We start from the raw sequence: 12,061 nt of genomic DNA on the forward strand, positions 1-12,061 counted from the left end.
AGCCTTAGGCGTCCCGGAAGACCCGGCGGACTGTGCACCTCGAGGTACCAGCCTCTCCTGGGAGGAGCGGGGGGCCGCTGGTCAGCGGCTGGCAGAGGGGACCTGTTTGCTGGCCCGTTTGGAGGTGGGATGGGGTGGGGTTTGGAGACTGAGAAGCCCAAGAGAAGACACTGAGTTTCTCCCCACCCCCAACCCCACTTCCGAAAAAGAACCAGGTGGCGAGGAGGAATAAGGCGAAGTGTAAACACAAACAACCTCAAAAAGAAGCCAAGAAAAGCGAAGCCCAAAGAAGCAAGAGCAACACTGTTACAAAACTGTCTGGTTTTGTAACAATTTCCCCGCCGCTGGCCAATGAGCAGCGTGGCGGCACGTCACGTGGTACCGTTTTATATAACACTTTGCTGAGACAAGACAGTTATTAGGCGGCGCGGGGCGGCCGGCATGGAGCTCCGGGAGGCGCGGCAGGGTCAGGAGCTCGGTGGCACGGCGGCGGTGGCTGCCCCGATTTCCTCCAGCTGCCACTCCTTGCTTCGTGTCCCCGGTCCCTAGACGCCTCGTCCCCTCCCGTGTCCCTCTTCCCATGGAGTCAGTACGGACCGAACAGATGCTGAGCTTGCCCGCCGAGGTCAGCAGCGACAACTTGGAGCTGGCGGAGCGAGGGGCATCAGCGGCCCAAGTAGACATGGGCCCCCACCCAAAGGCGGCTGCAGAGGGCCCCGCACCTCTACCGACGCGGGAGCCAGAGCAAGAGCAGTCTCCGGGGACCTCAACGCCGGAGAGCAAAGTCCTGCTCACGCAGGCAGACGCCTTGGCGTCCCGGGGGCGAATCCGGGAAGCCCTCGAGGTGTATAGACAGCTCTCCGAGCGGCAGCAGCTGGTGGCTGAGCAGCTGGAGCAGCTGGTGCGCTGCCTGGCGGAGAAAGTCCCGCAAGGCGAGGCGCTGGCGCCGGCGCCCCCGGACGAGGGTAGCACTGCAAGCGGCACCGTGGCGGCGGAAGAGACGGGGGCCGCCGCGGCTGCGGCGGCCACCGAGGTGTGGGACGGCTTTAAGTGCCGGAAATGTCATGGGTTTCTATCAGACCCCGTGTCCTTGTCGTGTGGCCACACCTTTTGTAAACTGTGCCTGGAACGTGGGCGGGCCGCCGACCGGCGCTGTGCGCTGTGCGGGGTCAAGCTCTCCGCGTTGATGGTGGCCACTGGGCGGGCGCGTGGAGCCCGGCGGGCTGGGCAGCAGCCGCCGCCGCCACTGCGAGTCAACGTGGTGCTCAGCGGCCTCCTTGGCAAGTTGTTCCCAGGCCCGGCGCGGGCGTCGCAACTCCGGCACGAGGGCAACCGGCTGTACCGCGAGCGCCAGGTGGAGGCGGCACTGCTCAAGTACAACGAGGCAGTTAAGTTGGGTGAGTCCAACGCGCTGCCGGCCCGGGGCTGGGGCTCGGTGGCTACATGAGGGAGCGGGAGAACAAACCCCGCAGCGAGAATGGATTTGGACCAGGGCAGAAGAGGGGGCGGGGGACCCATGGACTGTGGCCGGGGTGGGGGAGGGGTGATTCTGGGGCTGGGTCTCTGAGTTTGTCCTGTTTTCACTGCTTATCTGTCTTTCACTGTGTTTGTATTGATCTCGGTTGCTTTTTGTCTTTTCCTGCTACTTCTGTTAGCTTTTGTGTTCCTGTCTCAGTCCCCGTTCCTGTCTGTGTCTCCTTGCTTCTGGTTCTTTTTCTCCGTCTCTTCGTATCTTTGTCACTATTTCTTTCTTTTTCGGTGTCACTGTCTCTGTTCCTCTGACTCTCCTTCTCCCGCTGCACTCCTGGCCGCCTCTTACACCTGCTCGCACCTTCCCAGAGAGGAGAGGAACTTCGCGCGCTCCTCGCACTCGCGCCGGGTCCTCCGGGCTGTAGCCAGCAGGAGATGTCCGGTCGGCGCCTGCGTCCGCCGCTCGCGCCGCCGGGTGTTGCCCCTTCCGGGGCCGCGGCTCCCTGTGGGGTGGGTCCGGCGTGGAATTAGGTCAGGAGAGCACTGGTTGCATAAGGGCCGCGAGCGGCCCGGGTCGGGCGCCCCTCCCCCGCGCGAGCGGGCGGGATTGTGTAACCGCTGAGGTAACTGAAGTGGGCCACCACGCTCGCTTCGGAAACCATCCCACGAGCGTGTGCGGGGGGAGGGGGAGCGCTTGCGCCCCGCTGCCCTGTGACTCATTGTCACCGCTTCCTATCACAGGATCCTCGGCTGAAATAGATGCCCCCACCCCGCCCGCCCCGCCAACCCATAGCCTGTGCCCGCGCCTCCAACCCCTTTATCCTGGCCAGCTCGGCGGGAGGCCGGCCCGGCAACTGCTTGGGGATCCCCGGGGGCCGTGGGCTGGCTACGAATGGGTCACGCCTCAGTCCCGCTTTCCAGTGCCGCCTGGGAGGGTTTGGTGGGCTTTGCAGCTTCAAGGGTAACATGGGCAGTCCCCCATCTCCAGCTAGACTAGGGCACCCGAATTTCCCCAGGGAGCCGCTCTCTCCAACCCACCACGCCTGGACCCAGGAAGTGGCTGCTGAGCCGCCAGCTGGTGTTGCCCAGCTCTGGCAGTCTGCCAGGAGCTCGGCCACGGGCGCGGTGTCTGGCGAAGCATGCCGGGGAGGAGGCAGCAGGGCTGGGCAGGCAGGGCCCTGGGATCCGAGGGTGTCCTGGACCTGACTCTGTGGAGTGGAGGAGGGGTGTGGGCTGGAGTCTCCACGTGTTGAATCTCCACTCAAGCTTGCAACAGGTAATGGGGGGAGGAGGAGGAGGAGGAATGAGGACTGACGGGGCAAGGCTGACAGCCGGAGAAGGGGACCCCTCTAGCTCTTGTCTGTGCAAAAGCGAGGCAGACTGAGCTGCCACCAGGCTGGAGTGGTGCAGAAGAGAAAAGGCAGAAAAGACTAAACAATTTGCTAATGTCTTAAGAGCAAGTAATGGGCACCCAAGCAAGCCCTGAGCACACCCCTGGGAAAAAAAAAAACATTAAAGCCTGTTGCCACAGAGGAAGCTAGAGCCCAGGTCTTGGGGAAGAGCAGGGCAATATGAATGAGGCAGGTGGAGGTCACTTAACTCCAGATCTCTAAGGCAGATTCCATACCTTTTAGCCATCCCCCAGGGGCCAGGAAAGCCCCTTCCTGCCCTCACCCTCCTCCTCTGTTGCCACCACATTCCCCTGGAGGTTCTTCCTTGCATCTTTGTTAATCCCCTCAGAGAAGTCAGGGTGAAAATGTCAAGGCCAGCTTTACCCTTCTAAGAGGAAAGGAGGCTCTCTGTTCTGGAAGATGGCCATTGTGTCCCTATTATTCCAAGTACTGCACACACCTTCAGAAAAAGGAGCCTGCTCCCCACATCCCAGCTTCAAAGTTTCAAAGTCTGACCAGTTATCAGTGACTGCCCAGCTAGCTGTGTGACCTTGAGAAGATGCCTTCCCTTCTCTGGGCTTGATTTTCCCATCTGAGGAATGGGTTGATTGAGCCAGATAATCTCTAATAGCCTGTCCAGCTCTGACATCTAGTAATTCAGAGTTTTTGGTGACAGCCAGCCTCACCTTATTCCCAGAAACCTTTTCCAAGTTCATTTACATTTGGCCATTTGAAATGAGAGGATGGGACCATGTAAATGTATTTCCATTTTCTTCAGGAAATCTTCATATGTGCTGGGCTTTGTAGACAAAGATGTTACTAATGTCATCAGTCATTCCCACCTGGAAAAGTAACTTGGATTTGTCTTCTTGGTGGTTCAGATAGGGGTCACATCTGCCCACATCTCTCTCCTTCCTACCTGGCCTGCTTTCTTGTTGGTAATACTGCACTCATAAACCAGGCTGCCAGGCACTAGCTGTGTGTAGCCACATCTCGTCTATGTCAAAGTGTCTAATGCATCATTGACACCACGGGGCCTCTAATGAACCGCTTGTGAGCGGGGGCAAAAATGACTTTGCAGTTGGGGAACCTCAGGCCCAGAGTGGCTGGGGGTGTAGAAGGCAGGACAATATTAGGACTAGAAATAGAGCCTAACCCTTTTGATCTCCAGTAGAAAAGTCCTAGAAAACTTATCATTTGCTCAAGATCCATACTCATACAGGACTTAACACCTGCTTGTGCTGGGGGCCATTAATAAGGGTTTTTCTTTCTTATTTTGGCAGCTCCGAATGACCACTTGCTTTATAGCAATCGGTCTCAGATTTATTTCACCTTGGAGTCTCATGAGAACGCACTACATGATGCAGAAATAGCATGTAAGCTCCGCCCGATGGGTTTTAAGGTGAGTGTGGGATGGAAGAGGTGGGAAGGGGTTGTACTGTAGACAGGAATTGGCAGGAAGGGCTGCCTCCCTGGAGCGTAGGGGCACTAGAGCTCAAGCAGAACAGGAAGAAGGCTTTGCAAAGGAGCCAGGGTAAAGATCCCTGGGCAAAGGGTGACTCAGTTCTGCAAGGAAACTGGATTCTTCTCCAATTCAGTCTTCAACTGATGACCTTCAGAGCAGCCTGGGCATAGTGACTCTAGAATATGCACTTGGGAGCCAGACTGCCTGGGTTTGTGTTCCAACTCTGCTAACTTTTATGACCTTTGTAGCCTTGGGCAAATGACTTAACTTCCCAGTACTTCATCTCCTCATCTGTAAAATGGGGGCTATTCAAAGCAGCTACTAAATAGGGCTGTTGTGAGGATTACATAAACTAATAATGTAAGGTGCTTAGAACAGTGTCTGGCATGTAGCACTATATAAACGTTTTCTTTCTTTCTTTCTTTCTTTCTTTCTTTCTTTCTTTCTTTCTTTCTTTCTTTCTTCCTTCCTTCCTTCCTTCCTTCCTTCCTTCTTTCCTTCCTTCCTTTCTTTCTTTCGTCCTTTCTCTCTCTCTCTCTCTCTTTCTGTTTTCTTTCTTTCTTTCTTTTTTTGACACGGAGTTTCCCTCTCGCACCCAGGCTGGAGTGCAGTGGCGCAGTCTCAGCTCACTGCAACCTCCGCCTCCTGGGTTCACGCCATTCTCCTGCCTCAGCCTCCTGAGTAGCTGGGACTACAGGCGCCCGCCACCACGCCTGGCTAATTTTTTGTATTTTTTTAGTAGAGACGGGTTTTCACCATGTTAGCCAGGATGGTCTCGATCTCCTGACCTCGTGATCCACCCGCCTTGGCCTCCCAAAGTGCTGGGATTACAGGCGTGAGAGACCGCGCTGGCTTTTTTTTTTTTTTTTTTTTTGAGACGGAGTCTCACTTTGCCATGCACACGGGAGTGCAGTGGCGTGATGTCAGCTCACTGCAACCTCCATCTCCCAGGTTCAAGTGAGTCTCCCACCTCAGCCTCCCGAGTAGCTGGGATCACAGGCGTGTGCCACCATGCCCAGCTAATTTTTTGTATTTTTAGTAGAGACGGGGTTTCGCCATGTTGGCTGGTCTCAAACTGCTGGCCTCAAGCAATCTACCCGCCTCAGTCTCCCAAAGTGCTGGGATTCCAGGTGTGAGCCACCATGTCCAGTCTATATAAATGTTTTCTATCACCATTGTTATCATTTTCCAGGGACATTAGAAAGAGGAAGGTGAGAGTGGTGTTGCTGGCCTGGTGCTCCTGAACCTCTACTGATAGCCAGGCTCCTTGGCAGCTTGGCCAGTTTTCTCTGAAGGGATCCTCACACTCCACAATGGTTGTGCCATTTCAAGTCCTTAATATAGTCAGTCAGCCTGCCAGTATCCCCAAGGATTTAGGTCACATGGGGGGTGAGAAGAAAAACAGCCTGGACACCTCTCAGGATGCCAGGATGCAAAGTGTCACTTTCTGTATCTTTGCCTCGCTTCAGGACTGGCCCTCAGCCACATGTCAGTACTTTGTTTAGAAGATTAGATTTGAGCCTGTGCTCTACTACTTGCAAACCATGGGGAGGTGGCTTCACTCTCTGAACCCCAAGTATCCTTGTTTGCAAAATGAAGCTATTGATATCTGCCCTGATTGCCTCGCAATGATGCAATGAGGGTCAAAAGTGAACGTGGCCAAGAGGACATTCTGCAAGCTATAAACTTCCTGGGTGTAGTGCTCTCTCTCTACACAACCCAAGGATGCCTTCCTCAGAAAACCAATGTATCCAAGTTCAAGTCCATGATCCCTTATCTGAATCTTATAAGACCAGAAGTGTTCAGAATCCAGAATGTTTTATATTTTGCAAGGACCATATATTAGGTCTCAGTGAGCTCTAGACAGCTTCCTGTAATCCAACACACTATCCAGCAGATTCCGTGAAAATTCACACTCAGTGGGACAAATATTTTTAAACACTTTATATCAGTTTAGGTCAGGTTTTGCCATCTAATGAATTTTGATGTCAAGCTTATGAAAATAATGGATTATCAGAACTTTTTTGGATCTGGAAACCAGATAAAGCATGTGGACCTGTGTACTCTGCCATGAATGTCAGGTGAATCTTGTATGTTCTTTCCTGAGAAGGTTTTCATGAGTGATGATGGATTTGTATGTTTTTTTTTTTTTTTTTTTGCCCGAGAAGGTCTTTATGAGTAATGATGGATTGGTATGGTTTTTTTTCCCCAAGGAACACATTTAGTGTATAATACAAGTCACCAGTGTCTTAACCCAAAGGAACTTTAGTGGGGGCACTTTCGGCCTCCCAGTAGTGCAAGTCAGGGAGCTGCCTGGGAGTAAGAGGACTTGCAACTCTTTCCACCTCCACCCTAAGCCTAGATCCTAGGGCTAAGGACCTTGATAGTGTGGTGAGAAGCAGAGCTGAGAAGCAGTGAAGCGTTTTGGATGAAATGGGAAAAGTGACTTCCCCAGTGAAGGAAGAGTTGATTAAAGTATTAAATAGGAGTTCCATTTCCCCATAGTGATGAAGTGAGAGGTGGGGGCAGTGATGAGATAATTTATTTTCTTGGGGGTTAAGAGAAGACAAACTGATGCATATAATTCAAAACCACCTCCCACCCTGATTTGCATATTTCCCAACATTTCTATGTAAAATGCCCCAAGTGTAGGGGTTTATCTGGTGGCTGCCAGATATTCCAGCCATCCAGCCAGAGTGTGTGGTACTCAGCACATCCTGCAGGTGATACAGCTCTCAGTGGTGTGAGCTGGTTGCCCTGAGCAGGTAGAGTACATGGGTTGGCTGGGCACGGTGGCTCATGCCTGTAATCCCAGCACTTTGGGAGGCTGAGGCAGGTGGACAACTTGAGGTTAGGAGTTTGAGACCAGCCTGGCCAACATGGTGAAACCCCATCTCTACTAAAAATACAAAAATTAGCCAGGCATGGTGACGCGTGCCTGTAGTCCCAGCTACTCAGGAGGCTGAGGCAGGAGAATCGCTTGAAGCCAGGAGGCGGAGGTTGTAGTGAGCCGAGATCCACCACTGCACTCCAGCCTGGGTGACAGAGCAAGATTCTATCTCAAAAAAAAAAAAAAGTGTATATGGATTGCTACTTGATATGATTAGTGGGATCACACAGAGGCCTTTCCAGTCTCCCAACACTTCTCCCCTCTAGCTGCCCTGTGGTGTCATACAAGCTTTTCCCAAAGGCCCTTGGTAAACACTGCTGGGAGAAGCAACAAGGGAGGCCATCAACATCCATGTATCAGCCAAGACAAGGCTTCAGAAGGAGCTGGGGGAATGTGGAAAGGTCCTCAGGAGGTTTGGAGCAGGGGCCACTGCTCAAGAAGGCAGCTTCAGGGCAGCCTCCGTAGCCAGGCCATAGCCTGAGGGCTCTGGAGCCTGCAAAGAGGCATGTTAGAAAGGGGGGCAGGGGAGTATCCAGCAGCCACAACCGGGATTACTTCATTCACTAAGTTAGGCTTAGTACTGCCAATGGAGGAGGCAAGGGAGCAGGCCACTGGGTGGAGGGACGTCCTAGATGACTCAAATGAAATGCTCTTCAAGGCAAGTTGGTAGTGTCCACCTGTCTCAAGACACACACAGAGGGCAGCCCTCTCCCCAGCTACTTTTTTTCTTCCTTCTTCCCCAGGATGTTCCTCTGCCCTCCCTAGAGTGTCTTTCCCAGAGCAGTTGGGCTTGGGCCCTGAGGAGCCATAAACTTCTTTATACTTTTTAAAGTATGTAGTGAGGGAGCAGAAGTGATCCAGGCCCCTAGGAGAGTAAGCATCTGCTCAGCCCCTGGTTAGCCCTCTGAAGGGCAGTCTGCTTTGTGGAGAAGAGCATTCTGGGAGTCCTGAGACTGCAGTTCTAGTTCCAGCTTTGCCACTAGCTACCTTTGAGGTCTTGGAGAGGTCAGATCCCTGCTCCTGGGCCTCTTCTGAAAACTGATCAGTTAGTTTAGGTGCTCTTTCAAGCCACTACTGAGGACTAGTTCTCTGCTTGAGAGACTAGTTCAAATGAAGGCATAGCTGGGCAGGCCCTGAAAGCTGGTTAGCATGTGGTCAAATGGGGGTTCTTGCTACATTTGATGGTCACTCCGTACAATGGTGGGGCAGAGACAAGGTGGTATGGCAGAGTGGTTAAGAATACAGGCTTTGGTATCAGTCAGTCCCAGGTTCAAACCCTGATTCCACAATTTACCAGCTGTGTTACATTGGGCAAGTTAACGTTTTTGGGTTTCAGTTTTGTCTTCTTTATAATGGCATTAGAACAGTTGCCCGCATTTTAGGGCTGTAGATAAGAGAGTCCTTTTAAAATGTTTCACACAACAGTGAGTGCTCTGGGTTAGTTATTGTTAGAGCAGTAGTGTTAATAGGCTGAATAAAATGGGATTGAATGCTAATGTTTCCTTCCAGGCACATTTCAGAAAAGCCCAAGCCTTAGCCACCCTAGGCAAGGTGGAGGAGGCACTAAGGGAGTTTCTCTACTGTGTATCCCTTGATGGAAAGAACAAGAGAGCAAGATGTGAAGCCCAAAGAGTGAGTTGAAATGACATCAGGTCCAGCTGCCTACTGGACCCTCCCCTCTCTGTCTTCTCTAGGAAGGGGAGTGAGGGTGCTGTCCTCCCTGGCATTTGGGGTCCTGAGTGGGTGGTTCCCTGGGTTAAGGGGACAAAAGGGAGATGGGAGTGTTAATTGATTGCCCAGAAACACCGTCCTTCCGGTGTGTATGATCAGATTGGGCAGTTCCTACATTTTTGTAGGAGCCTGTGAGGAATGTTCTTGCTTCTTTGACTCAGGGTCTGGATTGTCAGTGGGAGAAAAACCAAAATCAAGTACATTAACATGGGGATTGAGGCTCACTGAGGACATTGTGGCTGTTGATGAGAGATCCAGGGTGTGGGGCTACCTGCTGTTATGTAACTTTACTTTGGCTGAATCACGGTTTTCACCAGCCACACATGACAGCCAGCCCCTGGGAAGGGATGTTGGTGGTCCCTACCTCTCCTATCACCATACACAGAACTCCAACCTTCAGCTTCTTTGCTAGAAATAAAACACACTGCCTCACAAATGGCTAGTCAGAGACCATTACAATATAATGCAAACAGTCATTCCAACTCTTGGGTCCCAGGAGAATGTGGTAGTTATAAAAGACAAATGGTGTGAAATACTGAGAGCATTAGTGAAGGCTCAGGCATCTTCAATTCATGCACTTTGTTGGTTATTGTTCTACAGTTTACTCTGCTGGTGTCTGGGTAATCGGCCTGTAAGTTGGATTCTGACAGTTGGCGGTTGTCTCTGGTCTCCTTGTGCTCCATCCACTATTCACCGCCAAGCCTTACGGTTTCTGTCCCAGTGTGGTTTGGCAGAGCAGTGGATAAAGAAAGTGAGCAAGAGACAGAACTGGTTTCTGAAGGCTCTAGAAAGGAATTGTTAGCAAAATCAATGAAATAAGGGAACTGGCCCTGGATTTTCTGTCTCTCACAAAAGATCTCCTTTCTGGGAAGTTGCTTTGAATTGGTTTGAGTATGTGAAAAAGGTATGCTTGAGAAGAGCACGGTTCGGGGAGAATTGCTTCAAGCTGTGGACCCTTCTCCAAATCTTAAGTGTAGTCCATGATGTAATGATAATAATAATAGCTAACATTTGTTGAGAATTTCATCTGCATTAGACACTGTGCTAGGCATTTTATGTGGAGTATATTATTTAAATCCCACTACATTCCTGAGGCTAGGTTTGGTTATTTATCCTCAGGTTACAGGTGAGACAGATGAAGCTCGGGCTTGCTGACTTTCCCAAGGTCATGCAGCTGGTGATTGGTGGGAAAGTATTCAAACCCAAATCTATCTGCTTCCAGAGCCTGGCCTCTTAGCTGCTCTGCCATCCTGCTTCCCATGAGGACATGGCCACAGCCTCAGCACTCACTGGTGAAGCTGGATCAATAGTAGCAATGGAACTTTCCAGTTCCGGGATGAACAAAGGCAATTAAAAGAAACTTGTCTTTGGGGACACTGTGCAAAGGCCAGCAGAGGCAGGTCTCAGACCCAAGGAGGAATGGTTTCTTGACTCCTGTTTGTCCATTTCCCAGCTGGCCTGAGATGTTTTTGGTGTTACCAGTTGGGCTGACCTGTCTCTCTAGTCCGCTTTTATAGAGAAACTGTTGTCATTTCCACAGCTGCCTAATGGTTTGAGGCAAGGCATTGTGTGAAGCTCTGGAGACCCAAAGAGGCATAAGTCACAGTTTTAGTCTTCAAGGAACTTACAATCTTGCATTTGTTGACATAAATGCCAGATGATGCAAGTGAGCGTATGCCCGTGATGAGTGTTACAGAGTTCTGAAGTGAGGGTGAGAATTTAGAGGCGAATTTCCACTGAGTGTGATGAGGCCATGGCAGCGATTAAGAACATCAAGAATCCTCAGTTGTGTTTATTTACTAGATCATTCCAGTTTCAGGGCTAAAGATTTGACAGAGATTATGCAGGTTCAGTTGACATTTATAAGCTGCCTTCGAACTCATAGGCCTGTGTTTCTTTTTAATGTTTGTCTTTACTGCAGGTTCTTTTTCCCCCTTCTTGACCTATTTGGGCCTTTCTAAGGCTGAGGCTGAAATGGAATTGACTTTCATTCATGTGGAATGATCATTCTCACTGAGAATTGACCCCAACTTTTGTTTTCCAATGCCATTGAGAAGGCCTAGAGAGAGATCTCAAGTAGTAAAATGAAGAAGGGAACTGCTGTTGTTATTTCTGCTTTGTTTCCTTTGATTTCTCCCTTGGCCTCCTTTTCCTTCCCATCACCCTCTGCCCTTTCATCCTTGCACTTTGTGATGCTGTGTGGCTGCCACTGAAGAGTATTATGCTCTTTTTGGGAGAATTCCAAGGATACTGCCTCCTCAGAACTGGCTTGGTCCTGTTGAGTCACGCATTAGGGCTTCAGAGGACCAACCTTGGCTCCTGTGGAGGAGGGACCTCTGAAACCTGGCATTTATGGCCCTGGGTGCTGTGAGTACCTCCCCATTTAACTCCTGTGCCAACTCATAACTGGAAAGTGGGTTTCTCAGAGCTGAAAGGAAACATAAGGATCAATCTGAGGACTTTGGGCCTGAATGCTAGGCCTCTCCCTGGGGCCTGGGATGGATAAGTGTCTTAATTCAATTCCATCCAGTGTGATGAGTATTTATTGGGTATCTGTTATGTGCCCTCTAGAAGCTGGCCATCTGGCAGGAGAGAAAGGCTTACATCTGTGACACATTTCTAGGATAACATAATGTGGTGGTGTTCAAGATGCTATATTATGGTGCACTCTCTACTACTGCGTAGGACAGGACTGGAATAGTGAGGGAAGGTAGCACTTGAGCTGAGCTTTGAAGGCTGAGTGGGGTTTGGCGTCATGGCGAGTGCTGGCATCTGAAGGAACATCATGAAGAGATTGCTGGGTGCCAGAGAATAAATCAAACTGGAGTTTGGTGTTCTGTCAAATTTTATTGAACGATTAATACCCTAACTATGTACCCTCAGCACGGGACTGGAGCTTCCCTTAGTGGATCTCCAAACACTGCAGGAGCTGCTAGGTGGTAAGCACTGGAGCAGGTTTTAGAAGCAAAGTCACCTGCTCTCCTTGTGTTACATGTTTCAGTATATGGAAACACACACACACACACACACACACACACACACACACACACACACAATCCTTGCTGGTACAGGGGAAACTTGGGGCAAGAATGTGGACAGTGAATGGTGCAAGCT

General features: G+C 51.0%; 1 protein-coding gene across 3 annotated transcripts in view; it reads left to right on the plus strand.

Moving 5' to 3' along the window:
• Positions 1-413: 413 nt before the first annotated feature.
• Positions 414-12,061, plus strand: part of LONRF3 (LON peptidase N-terminal domain and ring finger 3) — a 48,857-nt gene continuing 37,209 nt past the window's right edge. The window contains exons 1-3 of one of the 3 annotated variants that reach the window (XM_055268507.2): positions 418-1,397; positions 4,145-4,263; positions 8,726-8,848. In XM_055268507.2, coding sequence (XP_055124482.1) covers positions 581-1,397; positions 4,145-4,263; positions 8,726-8,848 — 1,059 coding nt within the window. In that variant the 5' untranslated portion in view covers positions 418-580. Of the gene's footprint in view, positions 1,398-4,144; positions 4,264-8,725; positions 8,849-12,061 lie in introns of all 3 variants that reach the window. The other 2 variants (XM_055268506.2, XM_055268508.2) reach the window with 2 other exon arrangements.

This window comes from Symphalangus syndactylus, chromosome X (genome assembly GCF_028878055.3).
Source record: "Symphalangus syndactylus isolate Jambi chromosome X, NHGRI_mSymSyn1-v2.1_pri, whole genome shotgun sequence".
Lineage (NCBI taxonomy): Eukaryota > Metazoa > Chordata > Mammalia > Primates > Hylobatidae > Symphalangus > Symphalangus syndactylus.